The sequence below is a fragment of the Vespula pensylvanica genome, chromosome 13, assembly GCF_014466175.1.
Source record: "Vespula pensylvanica isolate Volc-1 chromosome 13, ASM1446617v1, whole genome shotgun sequence".
Classification (NCBI taxonomy): domain Eukaryota; kingdom Metazoa; phylum Arthropoda; class Insecta; order Hymenoptera; family Vespidae; genus Vespula; species Vespula pensylvanica.
In genome coordinates, this window is record NC_057697.1 from 1,114,319 (window position 1) to 1,141,818 (window position 27,500).

Consider the following 27,500-nt stretch of genomic DNA (forward strand, 5'->3'; position numbering starts at 1 on the left):
TAACAAAATCGATTTTATTATAACAATATTGTTGCAATATTTAAATAAATAAAGTATAAAATATGTTTGAAAACGGCGTTGGTTTCAAGTCTCTACGACTTTTCGTTCCGAAGATATCGTCTTCGAAAGATTTTCATTCATAAGTCGTGCGGTACAGCTGTTCGTAGTAATAGTAGTAGTAGTAGTAGTACGGTCGTAGTAAATTCTCGGAATTTATATAGGTCAGTGTGTCACCGAGTAAAGATGAATGAAATGTAGGTCAGTGACCTAATTTAAGTGTCTTATATTCAAACGGGAATATCTTCGGAACTAGAAGTCGTAGCGACATGAATCAAATATCATTTTAAAGGGCAAAATTTTCTTCATTTTTACAAATTGTTTATAAATAATTAACAATTTGTTATAAACAATTTGTTATAAACAAATTCTGAACTAACTTGATACGTCTTATTTTGCCAAAAATAAGTTGCAGATTGTGATCAATATATAAAATTACACAAATTAAGAAATAATTAATTAATAAACAAAATAATAATTTCGTATGTCCTTTACGTGTTGATCTATAAATTTTTATTGCTGCCACAGTATGACTCTCCGTAACTATACGATTTTTGTAAATGAAGTTTCTCTATATCTCTAAAATTTTTTATGGTGTTTAAAGTTATAGGCCCACCATGTATATACACGCTTGTGTGCGCAACCATATATATATATATATATATATATATATGTACGTGATATCTCTAAATACGTGCGCGTGAGTATGAAGTTGCTAGAAAAAATGAAGAAAGAAAAATCTGATTGTAAAATTTAATTGTTATAACGTTAAACACACTTTGTATACAAGTTGTTTGTTTATGTGACTTTGTATATTTTTATGTCGTTCAAATAAAAAGAAAAAAGAAAAAAGAAAAAAGAAAAAAGAAAAAAAAGAAAAATTCTATCATATGAATCGTGTGATTTTTCATTTAATTCACTATTTTCTTTTTTACCATTTTTCAGATTAGGATTATTAATTCACTTTGAGATAAGATTAAATCATGCCAAGTTCCTTTCTAACTAATTTAATTAGTTAGATGTTAATAATTTGAATTTTATATATATATAATATATGTATATATATATATATACATAATATATATATATATATATATAGAAATAATAATTAGTTTTAATTAGAAGATCGATATTAACAAGCATAAATGAACTTAATTATTATTTAGTTTAAATTAGTTTAATCAAGTTAATCAACGCCGTAGATTTTCTTACTTGAATTATATTATTCGATAATTAAGAGTATTAAATATTCTCCTTCTCTTGTTGTTGTATATAAATGAATATTTTTTTTCTTTTCTTTTTTTATTTTATTTTCCAAGTTAACAGCGAGTATGAAAGAATGATTAATCATGGTATCTCTTTATTGGATCAGGTAATAATCGACGTCATTTATGTTTGTTTTTCGTTTCAGAATTATCATTTAACGTGAGTGGAATTGGAGATTACCAGTGTACAAAGTGTGGAAAGAGATACAAGAATCAATCTTCCTTGAGTAGGCACATCAGGTACGGTTGTGGCCCGACTAAACTGAAGTGTGTTTGTCCTCATTGCGGAAGAATTTACAGCAGACCTGATACATTAGCAGATCATGTTGTTAGGATACACACTTATCCAAATTTAACATCTATCCTTTGACGATATCACCATTATAATAATAATTATAGTAATAATAATAATAATATTAATTATGATAGTAATAATAATAATAATAATTGTCTATTAATATTATTACAAAAATCGACTGAAATAATATCACGATGGTTATTTAAATGTTATATCATTTCGATTGTATGACACTGTTGAAAGAAAAATTTATATCTTATATATATATATATATATATGTATATTTATATTTATATATATATATATATTATACACATTCACACGTATATATGTATATGTATATGTATATGTATATGTATATGTATATGTATATGTATATGTATATGTATATGTATATGTATATGTATATGTATATACACACACATACACACACAATATTGTATTATTAATAAATTGTTCACGAAGAGAGTATTTAATAATTTTTTTGTTTACTCAATATATATATATGTATGTATATATGTATGTATATATACACAGGGTGTCCCAAAAGATTTGAGGAATCATACTTCAAAAGTGTATGGAAAGAATCCCTGATGGAAGTCCAGAAGCAACTTACTTTATCAACATCACCAATGCATTACGAGATGTGTTCAGTCCTGATATGATCTCAAAGGCATATATATGCATATATATAGCATATATATACACATATATATACATATATATTATCTTTAGGTATATAGTGTGATTGACTTTTATTTTGAAAGTTGTAATAATTTGTCCAATTAATCCTAATTATATAAATATTTTCTTTTCTCGTTCTCTTATCTTAATCACTTGTTCAATTTGAAAAGAAAAAGACTAATAGCTTTTAATAAGATCACATTGACGATAGGTGCAAAGAGACAAGAGTGACGATGCATGTACGAGTTCGAAATCGAATTTCGAATAATTGTCAACGTTCGTTGGGAAATATATCAAGGGTTGATGTCTCACAGGTTATCCATTGTTACTCTTTCGATGTGATGTTGCAGTATATTGGAACGAATATACAACGCCACGGGATGCCATTATGATTGACCACTATTCAACTGTGAATTGGAAGAATCAACAAGATCCACAGCGATTTCAACAACAACAACAATCCTCTCAGCAACAGCAACAACAGCAACAGCAGCTGCAACAACAACAACAACGACAACAACAACAACAACGACAACAACGACAACAACAACAACAACAACAACAACAACAACAACAACAACAACAACAACAACAACAACAACAACAACAACAACAACAACAACAACAACAACAACAACGTCAACAACAACAACAACAGGGTCATATTTGTAACACTTGTGGGAAGATATATAAACAAAAGAATGCACTTTGGCGTCATTTTAAATACGAATGTGGTAAGAGTCCTAGATTCCAGTGTCCTTATTGTCGTTACAGGAGCAAGCAACGTTCGAACATGTACTCGCACATCAAACACAGACATTATGGCCAGAAGATATATGTTATCGATCTCGAGGCTAGTAATTGATGTGGAATTATTTTTCAAACGTGAACGAATTAATCGATATTTTTTTTTGTATTTTTTTTTCCTTTCCCTTCTTTTTTTTTTTTTTTTTTCTTCATTTTCCTCTTTCGTCGTTATGACAATTAAGTGTGTACGTGTGTGTGTGTGTGTGTGTGTGTGCCCGCGCATGGGGATGTGTGTGTTTCTCTTTGTGCCAATTTTCGAAAAAGTTTTCAAGAACGATTGGCCGAAAAAACGAACGAGAGTTTTCCGTTATCGTCGGTCAATCTGTAAAGATTCATCAAATATATTTATCGCTCTTCGTTATTTTTAAGAAACGTCTTTTGAATTCATTTTTCAACCCTACATAATATATTTATATACGTGGATTTTGTACACATTAAATATCGATTATTAATGTATTTGTCAGATGGAAAAAGAAACCATGAGGGAAGAGCTCTTAATTGCAAGCGATTAAAAAATTTCCAAGAGGGATAGTCGATTTTAAAAATTGTGCCTCACTTAAGGAAACTTTTGGTTCCACGTAATATATATCTAGAAAATTTGTACGTGATCGATTGTCGATAATGATCTCTTATATGATCTCTATTTCTATTCATTATTGTATTTCAACACGATGTCCGAATTTAACAAAAATTTGTATACGATCATTCCCGATAATGTTGTGTGATCTATCAATCAATCTATCTATCTATCTATCTATCTATCTATCTATCTATCTATTTATCTGTCTGTCTATCGTTTTGTCTTTCTTTACCTTTTTACCGAATTTCAACAGAGTGTTTAGAGTTTCGTTTCTTAGTTAATTTAATCAATTAGAAAATAACGAGGATCCGCTCTTTGATCGATTTACTTTCATCTCTCTTTCTTTTTTTTTTCTGTTTCAGTATTACCTGATGCCAAGAATCATCAGTCCGTTGAATATCGTTGCGTTTATTGCAATTATCTTTATTCATCGAGTTCTCATCTAAAAAAGCATCAGAAAATGGGATGTTTCATGGATCCCTCCTTTCCGATCGAAGTTAGACGAATATTGAACAAGAAACGATTGAAGAATTATGTTTGTCCAAAATGTTCTTTGAGTTACAAGAACAAACGTTCTTTGAATACACATTTGCGTACTGTATGCGGATTAGAACCGAGATTTCGATGTCCATATTGTAATCTCAAAAGTAAATACTCGCATAATATTTATACTCATATCAGACGAAATCACAAAGGGGAGGATCTTTTTCTTATCGACGAACAACATTGAACAAAATGATTTGATCTTATGTGTCTGTCTTTCTTCGATTTTTTTTTCTCTTCTCTTCTCTTTTTATTTATTATTTCCTTTTTTTATACACGTACGTCTCTACGTTTTAATGGACGATCTTTCGTTTTTAATTAATTTTCTTTGTCATTTTACTTCGCGCCCGTTTATCGAGATGGGTCCCTAAGTAGTTCTTAGCTGATTAAAAAAAAAAAAAAAAAAAAAAGAAAAAAGAAAAAATCAATTGCACGTTTTTCGAAATCTCGTCTCGAAGTATTTCTTCACATTCGATAATAAGCGAAAATATGTTTTAAGTATTTAAAAATTTGAAAATGATTGTTTTATTTAATTAAATTAAATTCGGATATTGAATAAATACATTTTTTGTATTATTATTACTACTACTACTACTACTACTACTACTACTACTACTACTACTATTATTATTATTATTATTATTATTATTATTATTATTATTATTATTATTATTATTAAGATTTATATACTTCTTAGGATTTAATTGTTGAATATTTAATTGTTAATACGAATAAGGAACGTATGGAGAAAAATTTTTAATCGAGCCTGTGTTATCTCATAAGTCAAGAAAAAAGATTTTTATATGAAAAAAATTGTAGATCAACCATCACTGACGAAAATACCTCGTTTCTTTTGTTTTAGGTTACGAATCTGCTCCGATCGGATCTTCGAAGAAAGTTAGATCAATCACTATCATCGATCAAGAGAGTCATCGTTTCCACTACAGCTTCGATTTCAAGGATCTTAGAAAGAGAGAAGATTGCCTTTTTCTTGTTTTTTTTTTCTCTCTCTTTCTCTCTCTCTTTCTCTCTCTCTGTCTTTGTCTCTCTTTCTCTCTCTCCTTTTTTCTCTCTCTTTCTCGAACCATATATGTATTGTAATCTTTGATTTGAAAATAAAAATTCAAAATGCGCTCGAATATTCGACACCGCACGTATATTTTTCGTTTTCTCTCTTATTTTTTTTTTTTTTTACAGTTAGGCGTCCAAGATCGGTAAGGTTCCCCATAAAAAATATTTTTTTTATATATATATATGTATATGTGTACATGTATATTATTTTATATATATATATATATATATATATATATATATATATATATACATATACACATATATTCTATCGGCTCTCTCTTTTTTTCTTTTTCTTTATTTTATTTTCTTTTTCTTTTTCTTTTTCTTTTTCATCCATAGCTTGTGCCAAGATTGACGCTATGATTCGCATGAGTACCATCCGAGAGTCAATTGGACAGGTGTTCAATCGTACCTTTAAAATTAATAAACGATCTTTTTGTTACAGAGACTAATGATAAGCAAGGAGAGGAAGAGTCCTCGACTACGGAGAAGATCGATTGGAATCTGGATAGTGAGAAAAGTAATGCTGCTACTTCGACTACACCATTGGAACAAGCGATTGGATCGGGACAGGATATTACCTGTACCCGTAAGTATGATGATTATTTCAAAAGAAAAAGAAAAAGAAAAAAGCAATTCAATTATACCGTATACTTCCATTTTTTTTTAATTTTTTTTTTTAATGAAGAAAAACACACTGCAACATTCTCATAGTGACCATCAGTCGTTTCTGTTGTTGTTATTATTATTATTATTATTATTATTATTATTATTATTATTATTATTATTATTATTATTATTATTATAATTATAATTTTTAAAATTGTTCTAATTATTCTTTATCCACTTATTTCATCTTTTCATTTCACCTAAGAATATACAGGGTGTTCCGTAAAAAACGTGAGACTTGGTATAGGAAAAAAGAAAAAAAAAACAAAAGGATTCAAAACGAGAACGATGAGAAAATGTTTTACCCTTCTCTACCTGCTCGTATAATAATAATTTTACTTCTAGTTTCGATCGAGCAGACTTTGAAATTCGCAAAAATGAGAGATCAAACGACGTTCTTCCTTTATGAAAGAACATTTTGTCGTCGTTGCTTTTCTCGTATCTCAGTTATAGACGAAACATCCTGTAATATTATACAGAGATTCAATATCGTTCTTTTTTAATTATTTGTTTCAGAAGTATTTGCTCGAGAATTGTTACGTGAAAATCAATCGTCACCGAATTCTCAAGACGCCACGCGTTGTTACAGTTGTCAATCATGCGGCAAGAGTTTCACACGTGCCAGTATATTACAAGCTCATGCTTATTATAGATGCCACTTGAATCCCGTATCGCAATTATACAAGTCAGGGAAAAATAGTCGTTTCTCTTGTTACGCTTGTGGTTCTAGTTATTCTAGGCAGAACAGTTTGATGTGGCACGTTAGACACGAATGTGGTAATCCTCAGAAATGTAAAGACTGTGGGAAGACCTTTTTATACAGGTCAAGCTTATACAGGCACAGAAGCCGCGGATGTAACAGCTTTCATCACATCAAGGATCTCGCAAAACCTGAGACCAATGATTTGGCACAAATTGAAATCGATGCTACGATAACCGGCGAGCTAGTTCTCGATCCTGTCTCTGTTTGAATGGGGCGGGAGGGGGGAGAGGATTATGATTATTATGATTATTACTATGATTATTATTATTATTATTATTATTATAATTATAATTATTATTATTATAATTATCATTATTATTATTATTATTATTATTATTATTATTATTATTATTATTACACTTTTTTTTCTTCTTCTTCTTCTTCGATAAGATATACACCACACCAAACAGATAATACAGCAGCAAGAATACTAAGTAATAACGCATGATCTTTTTACTAAACATAAGTCTTTACCTAGAGAAAAAAAGGAAAAAAAAAGAAAAGAAAAAATAAAAAAAAAAAAGAAATAATAACGCTCGAGTGATATAATATGGTTAATAATGAATAATTATATTTACGGACTTTCTAACTTCTAGATATTTTCTCTAGAGTTTTAGAGAGAGTGGGGAAGTGAGTGTGTGTGTGTGTGAGAGAGAGATTGAGTGACTCGGTGAGTGAGTGAGTGAGTGAGTGAGTGAGTGAGTGAGGTGATCTCGCTTTGTAAGATCCATTTTTGGTAACTCAACAATGTTGCTTCTAACGAGCGATCTTTAGGATATATATATATATATATATATATATATATGTGTGTATATATATGTATATATATATATTTGTTAATTGTTTAAGAATTTCTTATAAAGAAAGAAAAAAATTATTATATTATATATGTGAATTTTTTGCCTGATCAATTATTATCGTCTATTCACAAAGATACATTTATAGTGTATTTATTTCGTGTGAATTATGCATTAGGATGCCGAGGATATTATTGTATCCTTCATATTGTTTTAGATCATTCGTGCATTTACATAGGATGTTTCTTATATATATATATATATATATATATATATATATATATATCTTTCTTTTTTTTTAATTATTATTATTATTATCTATTTTTTTCAAATTCTAAGAGATACTACTTATCTTTCTCTATTACTACTATTGCTACTAATGGATATTCTTCTATCGTCATCATCTATAGAATGTGCTGATTTAATTAATATGTGTGTAGATATTTACTACTCACGCGTAGGAGGTATATTACGCTTCGTTATCGAGATTGTTTATTGATTTTAATAAACGTTGTTCTTTTTTTAACAAATATTATCTTTACACGGATACACACATTAAAACACACACGCGTGCATACATACATCTATTTAAAGAAATAAAAAAAATTTACAAATAATTCACAGATCAAGAAAATAAACAGAAAAAAAAAAGGATTTTGAAAATCGTGCCTTAAAAGTTAAACCCTATTCTTTGGTATATTTTATCCGATGATTTCAACAATAACAGCATCGATTTCGCCGTATCAGATTTAGTTTTCGATTTACTAGCATAGATATTTGTTAATATCGTGAAATTATTGTTTAACGATGTTAAACTGTAGATTTTTGTTAATTACAATTCTTTTTTTAAATGGAACATGGAACATTGCGAGATTCAATTCAACAAGCATCAATATTTTTTGTAAAATATATAAAGAAATATAATAACGGATCCCAAAAATAAAAAGAATCTTGAATTTTGATAGACGGACTTTTATCGAATTTAAACTATAGTTGATAGGACAAAACTGTATTAATGATTATTGCAATCAATGGTCACGAATATATCCAAGTGGATGGGCTTTAATTTTTTTTTTTTTTAGGCAACAAAATCTATTTCGGACAATGTAAATATTTCTAATTTACGACTTTTCAGAGAGCCTTTCCTCGTTCCCCTTTCGTGCAACTTATTATTAAATACGACGTAACAATAAATTGATATCGGAAAGATTTAATAATAATAAAAAAAAAAAAAAAAAAACAAGAAAAAAAGATCCGTATAAAAGAGCAGCAAAAATTTGTGATAAACCTTGCACCTTGATAACGATGTTATCTCTCTCTCTCTCTCTCTCTCTCTCTTTTTTTTTTTAATTTTTTTTTTATTTCCCCTACCCTTTTAGCTTATTTGTCGACGTTTTTTTTCTTTTTTAACGTAACGCGATTCACTACTATTCCTTGGGATCTAACGATTGTTGTTATTATTACGATGATGATTATTATTATTATTATTATATAATATATATACATATTTTTTCTCTTTCTTTTTTTTTTTTTTTTTGAAATCATGTTTCAGGTATCTATCTGGACCTGATCGATTCGAAGAGAAATTACAGTTGTAAATACTGTGGTAAAGGTTTCACCCTATCGGGACATCTTAAATTTCATCAAAGGAGGTACTGTTATTGGAATCCAAGAGCGACGTGTCATCAGCTACAAAAAACAAGACCGTATTCCTGCGTCCAATGCGGTGCCTGTTACTCGAAGCAATCACATCTGTTATTTCATATAAGACACGATTGTGGGAGAACACAAAAGTGTCCTACTTGTGATAAGACGTTTCTTCATAGCAGTAGTCTAAGGAAACATAGACGACGTACTTCTTGCATCTCTCAACCTAATTAACACGATGTATTCTATATATACTCATACACTCCTACGTACTATACAATATATATATGTATATATATATATATGTATATGTATAGTACAGTAGTATCCTCGAAATAGTAATGATCGAACGAATATTATAAAAGAATAATATGTATTGTATCATATTAGAAATCTATTTTTATTTTTATTTTTTAATCGCTATTCCACCCCACTCCACCCGATCCCACCCCACCCACATCATTCCATCCCACCTCAGTTGCTCATCTATGCCCTGTATTCTTGAGTCTCTTAACTTAAAATTAATTGTGATGTAATAAGTGATGTAGCAATGTTATGTATTATTAAATGTTAACAGTTATTCTTTTTCGATTATTTAGAAAAAGAAACGATTAGAAAAGGAAAATACGTTCTTTGTTTGTTGTTTTATTTGTGTTAAACGAAAATTTTTGTTAATCGTCTTGTTTTTGTTTCTAAAATATAATGGGGGAAGAAAGAGTGAGTAAACGATCGGTATAGAATGGGGAGTTCTTTTTTTTGCGTTCGTAATTTGTACATGAAAAAATAATCCGGATATGAATTGATAAAAAAATTGGCACAGAAATTATTATTATTATTATTATTATTATTATTATTATTATTATTATTATTATTCTTATTATTATTATTATTCTTCTTCTTATTATTATTATTATTATTATTATTATTATTACTACTATTATTAATACTATTATTACATATGTATGTATATATGTGTATATATATATATATATATATATACACACATACATATACATATATATATATATATATATATATAAAAAGAAAAAAGAAAAGAAAAAATCGTGTCCATTTCTAAAACTACCAAAGAAAAAAAAGATACGATCGGATATAAAGAGACATTTAGATAATTGAGAAAAATGTGAGTGATAATAATTCTATCTTTTTTTTTTGTTTTCGCTTGTGTTACAGATAAAAATAATGGTAATCAATCGACCAGGAGGAATTTAAAACGGAAATTATCAAAAAATGTTATAAGCATAGATTCTGATAACGAAGAAGAAGACGTGCCTGTAATGCCTACAAGTAAATGGGTCATCAATAATTCGAAGCCGTGTTTCGTTTGTACTTATTGTCAGAGATCATACGTTGGATCAAATCATTTGGCTAAACACATTAAATATCATTGCACGAAAAATCCTTCATCGAAATGCAATCTCAGCAGTGATATTCCTCCGTACGAATGTACAATCTGTTTTAAAAGATTTAGAGTAAAGAAATTACTTACATACCATAAGAGACACGAGTGTAGCGTAGCCGTTAAATGTCCTGTTTGTAACGTCTATCTCAGTGGACGTTTGTCGAAGAAACATTACGACCATTGTACTATGAAACAAAATAAGCAACAAGATTGTACACCGGAAGAATTTGAAATTATCGATTCGGATTAGATTGCTCTTTATGATTTATTATTATCTATGCATGTCTCGAATAATTTTACCATTATAATTTGATTATAATTTTTTTTTTTCATTCTTTTCGCTCTCTCTCTCTCTCTCTCTCTCTCTTTTCTTCTTTTTTATTTTCTCTCTTACCTCGCCTTTACTTTACGTATTCGTGCATCTTTCGATACGGACTTTTTTACGAGGCTAATAAAAAATTAATGAAGGACATAGAAAAGACCAAAAAACAAAAAAAGAAATTGAGAAAGAGAAAATAAAAGAGAAAAGAAAAAAAAAAAAAAGAAACAGTATAAGACATAAAGAGAAAATAAGAGAAAAAGAGAAATTAAGATAAAAAGTATCAGGTCGTAAGAAGATCGCTTCTTTTTTTTTTTTATTTTGTATGAGAAACTTCCTCTTTTCGTTTTGTTTTTTAGTTTTATTCGTATGCGTAAATGAAGAAAAAAAGCATTACTATTTTCTTTTCTTTGATAGAAATTAACTATGCGATTAACCGATCGAATGCCGGAATGTGGACGCTTTTTATTTTTTTATTTTTTTTTTTTTTTTGTTAAAGCGAAAAAAATTATGTTTAAGATTTCATGAATGATGTGAATGAAAATTCTTATTGTTTTTTCTTTTAGTTTTTTTTATTTTTTTATTTTTTCTACGTTTCTCCTATCCTCATTGGCCGACATTCGACCAGTTAAAGCTAATTTACGATTAATTTAATTTAATTTTTATTTCGTTGTTTTTATACTATTAAGACTATTTTCATTTTTGTTCGTATTATTATTATTATTATTATTATTATTACTATTATTGACGTTATTTATTTTTATTTTGTCTGTTTAAACGAATGACACCTGTCTGCTAATTATTATGAAAATTAGTTTAATCTAAATGATACATGATAAACTTATAATTATTAATAAAATTTGGATATACTTGTTACGTTGACGTCGGTCCTCTCTTCTTTCGGAAAAAAAAAAAATGAACATTAAGCTTGAAAAGAGAACATTTATATCTATTGGGTTAATTTATGTATAAGTGCAGTATTATAATTTTTGAAGACTTTATTTCATTAAATGATAATATCGGCATTTATTTATTATAATTTATTATTTCCATGAATCAATCAATAAATTTACAAAATGGTGTCATGAATCGATACAAACTTTCATTTCTTTTTTTATTTTTTTTTAATAGAATTGTAATAAAACGACATTTATTTTGTTTGATTTATAATTTATTGATTTATAAATAAAAATATAATAAAATTTAATGACGGATGTGTTCGTTACCAAAAAAAAAAAAAAAAAAGAATAAATAACAAGAAAAATGATCAGCCATTTATCCTAATGAACATCTTATAATTTCTTTCCAATTTTTTCTTTTTTTGTTTTACCAATTTTATACCAATAAATTTTTTATCTGTATAAAAGAATGTATATTTATTTATTAACCCAGTAAATATATTTAATAATTTCTTTTTTTTTTTTTTTACCATTTTGCATAGCTATTAAATTAGATTTACATAAGTTACGATACACAAGATGAATGAATAAATTCCGAGGACTTATATAAGGAAAACGACGATCTTTGTTTAAGGAGAAATTTAATCAAAGAGTTAACTAGTCAAAAACAACAAATACATTTCGTCGTTCTCTTAATCGCTTCAATTCCTGTCTTCAAATCGTACATATTTGAAGATCAATTAAATAAACTTGAGAAAAGTTAAATAAACAGTTGAAGAAAAAGACAGTTAAATAAACTTAAGAAAAAAGAAATGAAGAACCAAAAAAAAAAAAAGAAAAGGTTTTAATTTTTACCATTGTATTATTTTTAGATTATGAAAGAAAATGAGTTCACCGACGAGATACTGCAATTTGTCGAGAAATTGGAAATTTTTTAATTAAAAGAAAAATTACGTAATATTTGTTTAGCCAAGACGGTACTCTACGAGAGAATTCGACAACGAACTATATATATATACATATATATATATATATATTTTTTTTTTTCACGATTATCGTTTATGAATATAACAAATTAATAATAAGAAAAAAAAATGGCGTTGTATGTATCGATCTACTCTCGATCAATGATTCGATGTTTACGTTTTTCTTCTTCGGTTTTTCAGCAATGAATGCCGCAGATTTTGCGAAGAAAAAATTCAGTTTTATATTCTGTCTGAAAAATATTCGTCTTGGTGAATGTACATGTGAAATATTATCAAATACATTATTGCCATCGGAATCCAAAGGCTACTTATGCCGATTAATAACTCATTAGTTAGAAAGAAAATTAATAATAAAAGTTTATTATTCTTGCGTATAAAATGTACTGTCAATTTAAACGAGTCGATCTCAGCTGATGCGAATTTAATATTGAACGCAGTAGATCGGAGAACGTGTCCTATACGCTGGAAAACATTTCTCAGTAATAATGTTTGTATAAATTATGCTTTCTGCGTATTTCATAAGTAAATAATATTATATTATTTAATTATGAAATATATTAATAAATATATATATATAATATATATAATATATATATATATATATATACAGGTAGTTGATCGAGTTAGTGTCTCTTACTATTAATGTGTTTAATAAATGTTTACGATACGTTTCGTCATCACAATCCTCTTCTTTATTTTACCTTCTAATTAGAATCTTAATAACTTGTTTGATTAAATCGATTAAATCGATATGTGATTCGTTGGAAATATCAAAATCTTTCTATTTCGATATTTTCATAAGATCACTCGCAAAAATATGATGTGTATATCTATATATACACATATAAAAAAATACTATAGAATATGATTTAAATATTTTTGTTAAATCATTCGTGCCTATCGTCAATTATAAGGAACTGAATACAATTATGATTGCCAGTTCGATTTTTGAAATATGAGAATTAATAAATGTTATAAATGTTTTATAGTTTCTAATCTTCGATATTGATTTAGATTTTGATTCTTCACAAGCACATATTACAATGGCTTTTAATCGGTTAGTATTTGTTTCTATCTAATATATATTTTTCTTTTACACAAACGTAATAAATACACACACACACAGATACACACACACGCACATATTCCTTTAGTTTTGATTATTATTAATTTTTCTTCTTTTACGGAGTTATTACTACGCATAAAATTCTGTTATCAAGTCGATGCGAAGAATAATCCTGGATCAATTAATGAAAATAAAAAGTTAAATATATATAAAAATATAAAATCTAACCTCGATATATTATACCTGATTTTAAAGAGATCTTGATATACTCCTGGATCGCGTAATATACTCGTAAAATATTTATAACACCGTTCTCATAACTGTTCGTAATTAGAAACGATTTGTGATAATTTGTAAGAGTTATTTTACGATAGAAAATTTTAAAACCTCCGACCGATAGAGACTGATCATTTCTCGACGAACGTTTATGGAGTAATAGTACGAGATCGAGAAGAGTCCTGGCTATATTGTTTATATCGTATGTAAACAATATTATTCGACGAACGAAGGATTATCAATTGTTTAGAAGATCTTCAATAGTGTGACGTAACGCTTTATGTCCGTGACAACTACATTTCTCAGAACTGTTTCAAATTAGACTCGATTTATATATATGTGTGTGTATATATCCATTTGAAACAGCTCGTTCTCGGAATTGTATAAACAACCCCTGTTGAAGGTTAAAATACAAGGAATCATCTAATCACGTCGCTTTTGTTATGTTATAGAATAAGATTCTTTTCCTTGTTTTTATTATTTGAAAAAAGATATTTCTAAAATGCGAAGGATATATTTTTCTTTGTTATTTTTGATAACAAAAACAAAAATGTATTTTCTCTTTCAGTCTCTCTCTCTCTCTCTCTCTCTCTCTCTCTCTCTCTCTCTCTCTCTTTCTTTCTTTCTGTCTCGATTAGAAGTAAATTAGATAGAAAAGAAATTATTTCTAATATTAAGAAATAATTATTCTTCGCAATATGACATCTTGATTATTACCCATTTGACGAATGATAATCCCTCAATATATAATAAATAATGATTTTAAATTAAACATGAGGATAATTGAATAAAAAGAATATTTCAAATTTATATTTATAACAAATTTTTAAACTCATATTATTAATCCTAATTGACTCGATATTGATAGTGCAACATTATTATCTTTCACTATCATTTTATATATTATCATATTAATTTACCATATATTATTCATAATACGTATACATTATTATAGATAATATTATATATGTTATTAACTATGTATATAATCATTAATATTAGTAAAACAACAAAAGTTTATTTATTAATTAGTACGTCAAGGTTTTCTTTTCTAAATTTAAAATAATTATTAATAAGCTAATGTTACATTCATTTTTCTCTTATATCATATTATTATTTTATCATGAACAAAAATAATGTGTACAATGTTAAATTATTAAAATATTATGTTTATATATGTAATTACAAAAAAAACTTATTATATATTTCTGTGTATAATAATATTAATATGTTTACTTATATATACATAATATATTATTATTAATTATCAAAAAATATGGTATATTAACTTTTATTAAATACTGATAATAATATCGTTATTATTATTATTATCATGTATATAAATAATAATAATAATATATATAATTCGATATTATTATTATTTGTTTGAACGAATATGCAAATAATTCAGCAGAAAGTAAGCTAATTACTTTTGTTATGTTGCAGATGATAAGGATTGGTTATCAAAACCAAGAATTACAAGATCAATGAAGAAGACTGATGAAAATAAAAAGACAAGTGGTAAATTTTTTATTTTTATTTTTTTTGCGTTCCTTCTTTTCCTAGTTTTCTCTAGGATTGATCCAGTTTTTATTTTTTTTATTCTTCTTCTTTTTTTATTATTTTTTTTCTTTTCCTTAGATCACTTTTTTTACTTTTGAATGTTACTAATTAGTAGATTAATAATAAATAGACAATATTAATAATAATAATAATTATAATAATAATAATAATAATAATAATAATAGTAATTTATTGGAATGAATCTTTCATGAAGCATGTACAACTTTTTTCACTTACAAATTTTTCTTGATATCGAATAATGTATATAAATACATACATATATATATATGTGTGTGTGTGTATGTATATATATATATATATATATATATATCTATATATAAATTTGAGATAGATCTCTGCTTTTTAATTAGTTCCAGATGCTGTATCAACCCCTAAACGAGTGAGAAATGTCGGACCGTTTAAATGTGGAAGTTGCAACATGTCGATTGCCAATGAAGATTTATTTAAACAGCACGAAATCTTTTGTTTTTTTACTCAAGGAGTTGGAGGTGGAGGTGGAGGTGGAGGTGGAGGAGGAGGTGGAGGTGGAGGAGGAAATGGTGGCAATGGGACAGGAGTAGGTGTAGGAACAGGAACAGGATCTGGAACAGGAACAGGATCTGGAACAGGATCAGGAACAGGATTAGGATCAGGAGTAGCAACAGTAGCAAGTGGAGGTGGAAGTGGTGGAGGAGGTGGAGGTGGAGGAGGAGTCGGAGGAGTAGTAGATGGAGAACTTCCCGAAAGTATCGAAGTAATAGTGCCAGCGTTAGCTTTCAGATGTCCATATTGCGAAACGAGTTACGCTAAACGTGGCAATTTGAAAAGACACCTCAAGATCGGCTGTGGACGTGATCCCAACAACTCAAGGCTGGGCAGTTAAATGAAAAAGAAACAAACGAAATACACTCACACCCACATATAGACACACACACGTACACTAATGAAAATTACGCTGCTTGATTTAACAGTTTATCGTTCACACGGTCGCGTCTGATTATTTTTTCTTTCTTCTGTTTTTTTTTTTTCTTTTTTTTCTTTTTTTTCTTTTTTTTCTTTACACAGACGTAGAATTTATATCGAATTACAACGTAAGGACACTTCGATATCCATGTCAATTTTATTTTTCTTACGAGACTTTCATTACATTGAATTTTCATTTGTAATATATTATTATGATGATACATTATAAATGAAAATTAAAAACAAGCGACGGATCAATTATTTTTATACTTTGCGTAATTGATACTTACACGTGCACACTATACAACACTGCCCTCTCGACAATGTAATCGATGAATTCATCGGATTCGACAAATTTTATTCGATATATACTCCATGGAATGCGTAGAAAAAAAAAAAAGAAAGAAAGAAAATGCAGCGATCGAGATACGTTGAGACGAATAAGATTGAATCGATATCGGTTTAAAAAAAGAAAAAAAAAAAGGAAAAAGAAACGAGAAATCGATACGTGTGAACGATCTGCTAAAGATCTGTATTTTCATGTCTCATTCTTATATTAATTTCCCCCATAATCATCCCCATAACCATCCCCATAACCTTCCCCTTCTCACTCCCTCTCATTTCACTTATTATAATCGTATGTATCATTCTATATCGACGTCAGGCTCTGCAGTCTGTAATTATCATAAATCTCTCATTGTATTTCTAATAAAAAAAGAATTTTCTTCTTGAACAAAATCGACTTGTAACAAGACTTTCCTTCTGCTTTGTTCTTCTTCGTCTTCTTCCAATTATTATTTTTATATGATTCATTATCCGATAAATAATAATGATTATAAAACAGGTTTCTTTAGAACTGACACGAATGATGATGTTTCATTTCACCGTGATGGGATCCCTGACGGATATCAATTTAATCGTTCGATCCATATTTTTTATATTTTATTATTTAATCTAACGTCCTGCGTATGCGTGCGTGCAAGCGTGTTCGTGCGTGCGTGCGTGCGTGTGTGTGTGTGTACGTGCGAGTGTGCGTTCTATTAGATCTTTTTTCCGAAGGATCGACAAATATGACATTGATAAATATCAAATGTGCAACCAACAAGAAAGAGAACAAAACCAAAGAAAATAAAACACGAATTGTTGTTTGCGAGGGGGAACGAAACCGAAAAATAAAAAAAAAAAAGAAATAACGCAAAAGAGGAAAGAAAGAAAGAAAAAAAAAACCAAAAAAAAAAAAGAAAAAGAAAGAAAAAAAGAGAGAAACGACATTTGTTTTATCTATCCAATGTTACTACTCCCACTCGATGTTTTGAACGTGATAATATATATTTTTTAGTTTTAGGCATTTTATAGCTCACACTGTTTTCCGATTGTGTTTCTAGATTCACTGATCCGGCAGGTATCGGATACTTCATTCCTCCATCCAGTTGCTATAATACAAGCGAAGAGTTATCATCAATCGGTTGAAAGAAATATGTTTGAAAAAAATCTAAAGAAGAAAAGGGATTCTCATTTCGTCTTCGTTGAACCTGAAAGAGAAATGGAACAGGGAAATAATACGATTAACGATTGGCCGAACAATTCGATGATGATGACGACGACGACGACGACAACGACGACGACGACGACGACGACGATGACGACGACGATGACGATTAACGCGAACACCAGAAAGAAGTTTTATTGTCCTAAATGTAACAACGGTTATAGCAGACTTTCAGACATGAAAACACATTGTCAATTTCAATGTGGTAAGGAACCACGTTACCAGTGTCCATATTGTACGAAGAAAGCAAAGTTCTCTTCTAATATGTACGTTCACGTTCGTCGGGTGCACAAGGACAAGAAGTTGCAAATAATTGATCATTATAAAAAACTATCTAGAACTTGCTGATCGAATTAGAGTGCGCGTTATTTTTATCATTACGATTATCATTATCATTATCATTATCATTATCATTATCATTATCATTATCATTATTATCATCATTATTATTATTATTATTATTATTATTATTATTATTATTATTATTATTATTATTATTATTATTATTCTTGTTGTTGTTGTTATTGTTGTTGTTGCTGTTGCCGTCGTTGTTATCATCGAGAATATCGATCGAAGTAATACGTATAATTATTACTTTGATCTACGTAGGATGTTATCGGTGATAATATCGATACGAAGAACATATCGAATCGACCACGAGATATCGATTCTTGGTGTTTCTCAATCCCCTATCGTCGGGTCTTTGAATCGATTCTAACATGGATCGCGAGTCTTTTCTTTTTCTTTTTTTTTCTCCATGAAGTAAAATGTAAGTAATCCTGTGAGTAATATTGTAGAGAAGTTCGTTTGTTAATCGCAGTGTATTTTTTACGGAACGTTAATCTACAAAATCCGAGTGCTTCCTTGAAGTTATTTAAATAAATTTTTCTAATAAATTTGTTGGAATCGTATTATCGTTTTATATATATATATATATATATATATATATATATATATATATATCTACATATAAATATATGTAAAAAAGAAAGAAAATGAAAAAAGAGACGTCAGAATGATCGAGAAGCACCGAAATGGATATCAAACTTTACTATATGATACTGACGAGAAAAATAATAATTAATATTATTGTAATTGATAATATACCTATAATTATATATAAGAAACCTCCCAAATAAAGAGTTACCAAATACTTTATAGATACTTGATAAGATCGTCGAATTCGAAAACCAGATCAAAGTGGGTAGAACGATGAAATTGATTACTACATTTTTATTTTTCTTCTTTTTCTCTTTCTTTTTTTTTTCCTTTTTTTATCTTGTTCGTTTTCCCTGAATCGTTTCTTTTCCTTTCGTTTTTTTTTCTTCTCCCTTTTTTCGAATTTCCACGACTGACCCATAATTTTTCCTTTTTTCAGGTCTTTTCGCGAGCTTCAGATCGGCCAGTCAGCGACTACGTTACTTGAACAGATACTATAGAAGTATCGTCAGATATCCTTGCATGAATTGTACCAGTGTCTATAACAAGAGAGGAAGCCTGATGACACATTTGAGATACGAATGCGGCCAACCACCAAGATTCAAGTGTCCCTATTGCGATATGATATCAAAGAAGACGTCTAATGTTCAACAACATATTAGGAGGAAACACAAGGGTTCTGTGGTTTATGTGCAAGACACACGTTTATCCACCAATTTCCCTTACAATCCTCCTACTCGACATATTGTATAATTTATAAAACTCCAAGTATTTTTCATCTAATCACTTATCTAATGATCTCTTTAATTCATGACAAATATATATATATATATATATATATATGTGTGTGTGTATGTGTATATATATATATATATATATATATATATATATTTTACTCGCTTTAGTTATACTTCCTGTAAAAACAATAAATTCCTCTAATATTTCCTTTTCGCTAATCTTTATGAATTAATGGGAAATTCATTTCATTAGTTTCTTAGGTAAACTTGTAGGAAATTTATTAGGCAATCACTATTGTAAATGCTATATACTTTTAATGCGGATGATACTCTTCAATTTTGTTTCGATTTGCTCTACAAATCGTGCAAATCTTTTTTCTTCCCCATGTACGTGCGTTTGTGCGATACTTCTACTATGCGCGTGGGTGGTAAACTTTTTTTTTTTTTTTTTTCTCTCTTTAGTTTAACAGTGTATGTGTACAATGACAAATTAGCGTTCTTTACAAATTTTGTGAGAAAATGATTTTTCACGATTACGAATCTATTTTTCGTTGAAATATGATGATTTTTTCTATTGATATAAAAGATATTATTAATCGAAAATTATTAAAAAAAAATTTGATGGAAGCGTTCAGATTTTTTGCCAAAATAGTACATTGTACGCATATTTAACGTAAAATTTTAACAACAAATAATAATAATATAAGATCAAAAAAAAATTGAAAAGTCGATCGAATTTGACAAATTTCTCGTTTTTATGTGATACGTGAAGGCGCATTATATTAAATTGGAAAAAAAGAAACATACTTTACGGAGTATTATACGATGCGTCTAACGTATATAAAGAAAAAAAGTTGAACGAGTTAAATATGCTATTATGATTAATAACACGAGTCGTTGGGAGGAGCATGAAAAATATTTATGCGTAAAAAAAAAAATCATGACCATGATGATGGAAGAAAACAAAAAAGAAAAGAAAAGAGAAGAGAAAAAATAATCACCATATCGATCATAGTTATTTTATACATTATATATATATATATGTGTGTGTGTAAGAATTATATATTAATTATTTATTATATTCATTTCCGTTTATATATTTTCCAAGCTGTTTATATTTATTTTTCTATAATACATTTCCCGCAAAAACTTTGATAGTGACACAATTTCTAAATAATTTCTAGGTCATTGTATAATAATTAGAAAAACAAAAAAAAAAAAAAAAGAAAAAAAAATAATAAAGAAACGAGGGGAGAAAATGAGTAATAAATAAATAAAAAAAAAAACAAAATAAAATAAAGAAAAATAAAAGAAAAAGAAATAAAATAAAATAGAAAAAACAAAAAGCTTGTAAAAGAGAGCAAATAAAAAAGAGAGTTGCTAGAATGTTAAGAAAGAAAAAAAGAAGCATGTGGTGTAAGGAGATCATGCAAAAATATTCATACATGCGAATGACGGATCGTATTTGGTATTGTTTTTCTGTTTTCAGACTATCATCATCTTATCAAGGAAGAGTCGAAGAGCGATACGAAAAGATTTTTAACGTTGTTGACCGAATCAAGCATTAAGTTCGCTTGTCCAACATGTGGCAGAGCATACAATCGTCGGGCCAATCTTCGTCAGCATATTAAATATGAATGCGGCCAACAGCCACGCTTCAAATGTCCATATTGCAAGTATCGTTCGAAGAAAACCTCTAATGTTTACACTCACATTCGCAGCGTTCATTCTGGTAACGACGTTTATGTGGTACATGTCAAATCAACTTGATTACATTCCGCATGCTCTTAATGGACTGGACATATTGACGATTGAAATATTTTCATTGATAATTTGTTTAATTTATATTTATTCTTTATTTCTTTCTTTTTTTTTTTTTTTTTTTCTTTCTTTTTTAGATATTTTATTGCCTATCAACGATTATTTGTCAATCTGGGATGTTTTTATTCAGGGATTTTCTTTCTTCCTATTTTTTGTTTCTTTCTTAAAGCGTGAATCTCGTTAACTGTAATTATAAAGTGTGAGAAATAATTTACACGCTCGTTGATAATGGACTCAGAAGAATTATTATTTTTCGAAACGATTCTGGGCATAAATCGGCTCGCATAAAACTTTTGATAAGCATGAAATATTAATTGACACGTTACGCGACGACTAGAATCTATGAGGAAGGAAAAATCTTAGGATACGTTTAAGATCCTCTTTAATGTCGACATCCCCGTATATTATATCTCTAAGTTTATAATTTATTGTAACGATTTAAACGTTAATATAATATAACAAATTTAGTTACGTGTATATACATATACATATACATATACATATACATATACATATACATATACATATACATATACATATATATATACATATATATATACACATATATATATACATATATATATAGTGAAAGAGAGAGGGAGAGAGAGAGAGAAAGAGAGAGAGAGAGAGAGTGGGAGAGAGTGGGAGAGAGTGGGAGAGAGAGAGAGAGAGAGAGAAAAAGAGAAGCAAAGAATCTGTGTTAGTTTTAGGTTCTTATACGAATGATTTAACAATAAAAAAAGAAAAAAGAAAAATTATATCTAAGTGATCTAATGTAATACCATGAGATTTTCAACCATAATCAATATCCTTTTATCATTGATTCCTACTATAGTCTCCTTCAATAGATGGATTTTATTTTTGAATATCGATGACTGATTATTTGATAAACATTCTTTTACAGATATCATTCAATTGGGTGACTTCAGGATGATGCCACTGAAACATCAAACCTCTTCTACCAAATGCAAAAAGAGATTCTCATGTCCAAGATGTGGTAGTACATTCAACAGGAAGAACAATCTTGGTACTCACGTCAAGTACGAATGCGGTCAACTACCGAGATTTGGTTGTCCTTATTGTCAATACTGTTCGAAGAAATCTTCTAATATACGTGCACATGTACCTAGAAAACATTTCGGTCGTAAAATTTATGTAATCGACGTTTCAACTAATTTAAAGTACGATTACATAGTTAAATCGGACTTAGATACTAAGGTCGAGGGCACATTTTTTGAATCTTTTAATTAATTGAATAAAATCACTATATATATATATATATATATATATATATATATATATATATATATATATAAAATTATATTTGTCAATATAATTAAACTTAATACTTGTTTCATTCATTCTTTAATTCTTTCTTTCTTTCTTTCTTTTATTATTTATTTATTTATTTACATAATTACGACTTGACGACTGGTCAAGTTTCAAGCTACATTTTACAAGTGTCAATATATGTGTCCCTCTTTTTAATGTTTAATAAAAAGTGTCGTTTCATTGAAATTCGTGATATATAGATCAATTGTATGTTTCATCCTTTGGAAGATATTTATTTATTCATCACCGATGAATCTCAACCTCCGAAGAATACACACACATATATTATACATATATGCTTCTTCAACCGAAGAACCGTGTTTTTAAACGAGCAAAGAAAAAATATCTCGCACCAAAAAAAAAAAAAAAACGAAAGAAAAACAAAAAGCAAATCCAAAAAAAGCACAAAAAAGAAACAAAAAGCTTCGTTCCGCATCATCTCCTTGTCTGTTAATGCAAAGTTATTAAAGAGGTATTATACAATTTTTTAGTCAAAATGGGTACACATGTGTTTCAGGATTGTCTTATCAAGTGTACGCTAACCTGCCTTCTACAAGGACCTTCCTTTTGGAGAGTCATTCATCGATCTCCACGGGAATGCCTATGGGAACAATACCAATTACGAGAACGGGTTTATGGGAAAAAGTCCTTCATCGAAAATATCCATGTTCCAATTGTAAAAGTGTTTTTACTCGTAAGGGTGGCTTAACTTATCATCAGAAATTCGAGTGCGGTCAAATGCCACGATTCAATTGTCCCTATTGTAATTACCGAGCTAAACACATATCCAATGCACGCAGACACGTAAGAAATTGTCACCCAGGAAAAGACGTTTATACAGTTGATATAAATCAGCAACAATCTCAACATCACCAGAAACAATCAGATCTTTGAAGATACTTAAGAAGATCCGAATCGTTTCGTCTGGATCGTCTCGTTTCGTTTCGTTTCGTTTCGTTTTTCTTTTCTTTTCTTTTTTTCCTCAATGAAGACGAAGAATAATGAATTTTCTTTTCTTTTTTTTATGAAATTTCTCTATGAAGTAATTGTAACATGAACAAACAGATAATATATACTATTACGTCGAATGATTTTTATTACGTTTGTATTGCGTCTCTTTTTATTTTATATTGTTGTTTATTTATTTTTATTCTTGTCTTATATATTGTATTGTGATTTATGATTTATGATATACAATATGATTGTGATTTATACTTCGGTATAAATTTGTGTTATCAACGAATAATCTTTTTTTTTTTCAGGTATAATTACAACAATCGCTGTTCTGTTTTTTCTTTTTTCTTTTTTATTTTTTTTTTTCTTATTTTCTTATTTTCAGCCTTTAATTATGATTCTGTACGTATTTGTAACAAGTCATCTTCTCGTGTTTTTTTTACATTTTCTTTTTAATTTATAATTTTTTAAAGGTTTTACGAAAGAACACTTACTGTCAATGTTGATCAATTGGTATTTATTATTTGTTCATGTGTCTGTGTATATTTGTTCTTTTTTTCTTTTCCAATTACAAGATGGACCAACAGTCTGTAGATGATTCTTAAAAAATTGATCACTCTTTTTCGATACTATTTATTTATTCTTTCGTCTTTTTTTTTTCAGATTGTAAAACTACAAGATCGAAAAAGTCTTCTAATTGATTTTTATTTTAAATTTGGACCATCCTGTAAATGAACAAATCTTGGTTTATATCGATCACGTTTTATGACTTTTAAATTTTTTATTCTTCTCTTCAGTGTACTTATAAGATAATCATAAGAATACAAAGACAGAGAGAGGGAGGGAGAGAGAGAGAGAGAGAGAGAGAGAGAGAGAGAGAGAGAGAAAGAGAGAGAGAAAGAGAGTGAGTGAGTGAGAGAGAGAAAGAGAGAGAGTTATGTTATCTTATTTCTTATGTTTTTTTGTGATTATAAGAAAAAACATGTGACGTGTATATATATATATATATATATATATATATATATATATATGTACGCACGCACACACACACACACACACACACACACATATTATATATATTTTTATCAAGGCGACTTATCTTGCAAAATATGTGTATATTGTATCCTCACCTCATCTCATGATCATGATTAAGAATTGTGAATAAATCAAGGGCATACTATTAAAAATAGAAAATCGAAATAATTGTAATTTAAATATATGTCTTGTCATAATCATGCAGATGTATATTTATAATGTTATTATATTAATGCATAGATTGTAATCGTTGTTAGGTATGTGCAATAAATTGTTACACATTTTGTTATATATCAAGGTATTATTTGAACATTATTATATTAGATAAATAGATACATGTATATTTTATCGAATCTATCATAATTACGATGTTTCTAAGCCGAGGATTAATTAGATTAGGTGAATTTATTATTATTATTATTCGTTGTTTATAGTGTGAAAATTTATCAGGAGAAAAATGAATTTAATTTGTATTATCCTTAGATTTATGTCGACTTTTGATCCTATCGTTCTTTCTTTTTTTCTTTCTTTTTTCTATTTCTTCTCGTTTTTTTTTGTCTTTTTCTTTCTTTCTTTTTTTCCTTCCTTCCTTCCTTCCTTCCTTCCTTCTTATTCCTCTTTTTTTTCTTCATTCTTTTTAGGAGAATCTTATTGATTATTCTGAAACGACAAGTGCTTCAGCAACACTACGTATTCAGAAATCGAGTTTACAAAGAAAATGATATACAGGATTTTTTATACCTTGACCCTTGTTGTGCTTTCTGTTTCAGAATATATACTACCAAGAGACTTCGTTTATCTACCAATCGTAGGCAATAAACGTCAGTCTTATCAACGTAAGGATAACGGCAATGGTGGTGGTCTACCTACGGACAAGCCAAAGTTTCCATGTCCAAATTGTCCGAGTGTCTTCAGTCACAAGAATAATCTCTACTATCATTCGAAATTTGAATGTGGCCAATTGCCAAGGTTCAATTGTCCTTATTGTTCTTATAGGACTAAACATGTATCTAATGTACGTGCTCACGTACGTAGAAAACATCCTGGCCATAAAGTTTATGCCATTGACATATGCAAATGTTGAATTGGATAATAACGTCCTCCAGCAATACACTTTTCTTTTTGTGTAAAAAACATTACAAGTATTTCTAGAATATATATATATATATATATATATATATATATATATATATATTTCTAATCGTTGATTGCAATAATCAATGATTAGAAAAAAAGTTTTGTTTCTATCAGCTATGGTTTTAGAGTTATGCTGTTTACAATGATCATTCAACAGGTGTGTAATATCATTGTATTACTAGTTATGTTTCTCTATAAGATTGGAGAAAAAATATTAATAACTTGTTGAATTGAACCTACAACCGAGTACTCACAATGATGGTTCTCATTTAGAAAGATCTTAATTAATGAATATCTATATTAATATTATTAAATAATGATTTTTGCAATATATGATAGTATATTGAATATTAGAGCTAGATATGGTGAAATCGATGCTGTTATTTTTCGGATCACCATATCGTAATATATCCGAGAATAGGTTTAACTTACGAAGCATCGGAACAAAACTTTTGTCCTCTTTTATTGGGCGCTGTGTAATAAAATTAAGATCGATCGATCGATCGATCGGTCCATCGCTTTGTATTTGTAATGAATATTTCAATTTAATTTCTCGGGCAATGTGATAGTGATAGAATTTTTTTTAATTTTTTTTTTTTTTGTATATGTATATACATTTTTTTTTTTGGTTAACAGGGAAAATTATGAAAATGTTTTTTCGAATATTTAGAGAAGATTTTTCTTTTTTTTTCTTTTTTTTTTTTTTTTTTTAATTAATTTGAAGTCGAGAGATATTTTTTATTTGTTCCCTGTGTTTTAATTTGAACGGGGATAAGAAACATAAATACCCTTCAAGTTTCGATCCCGTTTTCTTTTTTTTTCTCTCCTTCTTCGAAATTGTGTGATACCGAAAAACTTTATTGGGAAATGTCCAAAGATAAAAAAAAAAAAAATCAATTTTTTTCTTAAACGTCTGCGAGAAGTTATAAAGAAGAAACGTTTAAAATAATTGCGGAATTATTAATATTATATTTATTTTCTTTTTTTTTTTTTTATAATTAGTGTCGTGTAATTTAAAGTGTGATTATGTTTTGTTATCGTTTAATACTTTTAAGAGATAAAAAGTAAAATTTTCGAAGGCGATACTTTTTATTTTATCGTTAATTTTTATTTTATTTATGACAAACGGTGATAGATATTAAAAGATTTATTGTCACGTTTTTAAATCCAGTCTATCATTTTATTAAAGAAAAACGATGCAACAATTTAATTTTTCTTTTTTTTTTCGTATATTGCTTTTATATATATATTTTTTTTAATTAGGAAAAAAAAAGTTTTTTTTTTCCGTAGCTAAGTATCTCAGATTTCTTCTATATACTA

General features: G+C 28.4%; 1 protein-coding gene and 1 long non-coding RNA gene across 45 annotated transcripts in view; one reads left to right on the plus strand and one right to left on the minus strand.

Moving 5' to 3' along the window:
• The window catches only part of LOC122633715, a 19,939-nt gene extending 9,726 nt beyond the window's left edge, over nucleotides 1–10,213 (minus strand). The window contains exon 1 of the long non-coding RNA XR_006328174.1: nucleotides 10,193–10,213. This is a non-coding gene — a long non-coding RNA (uncharacterized LOC122633715). The remainder of the gene's footprint in view (nucleotides 1–10,192) is intronic.
• Nucleotides 1–27,500, plus strand: part of LOC122633700 (longitudinals lacking protein, isoforms A/B/D/L) — a 268,756-nt gene that overhangs the window by 41,377 nt on the left and 199,879 nt on the right. The window contains exons 7-9 of one of the 44 annotated variants that reach the window (XR_006328170.1): nucleotides 5,754–5,897; nucleotides 6,494–7,384; nucleotides 22,321–22,480. The exons of 32 other annotated variants lie outside the window; for them this stretch is intronic. Coding sequence is in view for 11 of the 12 variants with exons in the window: in XM_043821947.1 (XP_043677882.1) it covers nucleotides 18,062–18,430; nucleotides 19,604–19,917 (683 nt within the window). In the remaining variant the exon portion in view is untranslated. Of the gene's footprint in view, nucleotides 1–4,053; nucleotides 4,441–5,096; nucleotides 5,351–5,753; nucleotides 5,898–6,493; nucleotides 7,385–9,089; nucleotides 9,446–10,375; nucleotides 10,874–15,596; nucleotides 15,672–18,061; nucleotides 18,431–19,603; nucleotides 19,957–21,390; nucleotides 21,651–21,799; nucleotides 22,103–22,320; nucleotides 22,481–22,626; nucleotides 24,146–27,500 lie in introns of those variants that run through there. 11 more of the 44 variants (XM_043821947.1, XM_043821948.1, XM_043821952.1 and 8 more) reach the window with 11 other exon arrangements.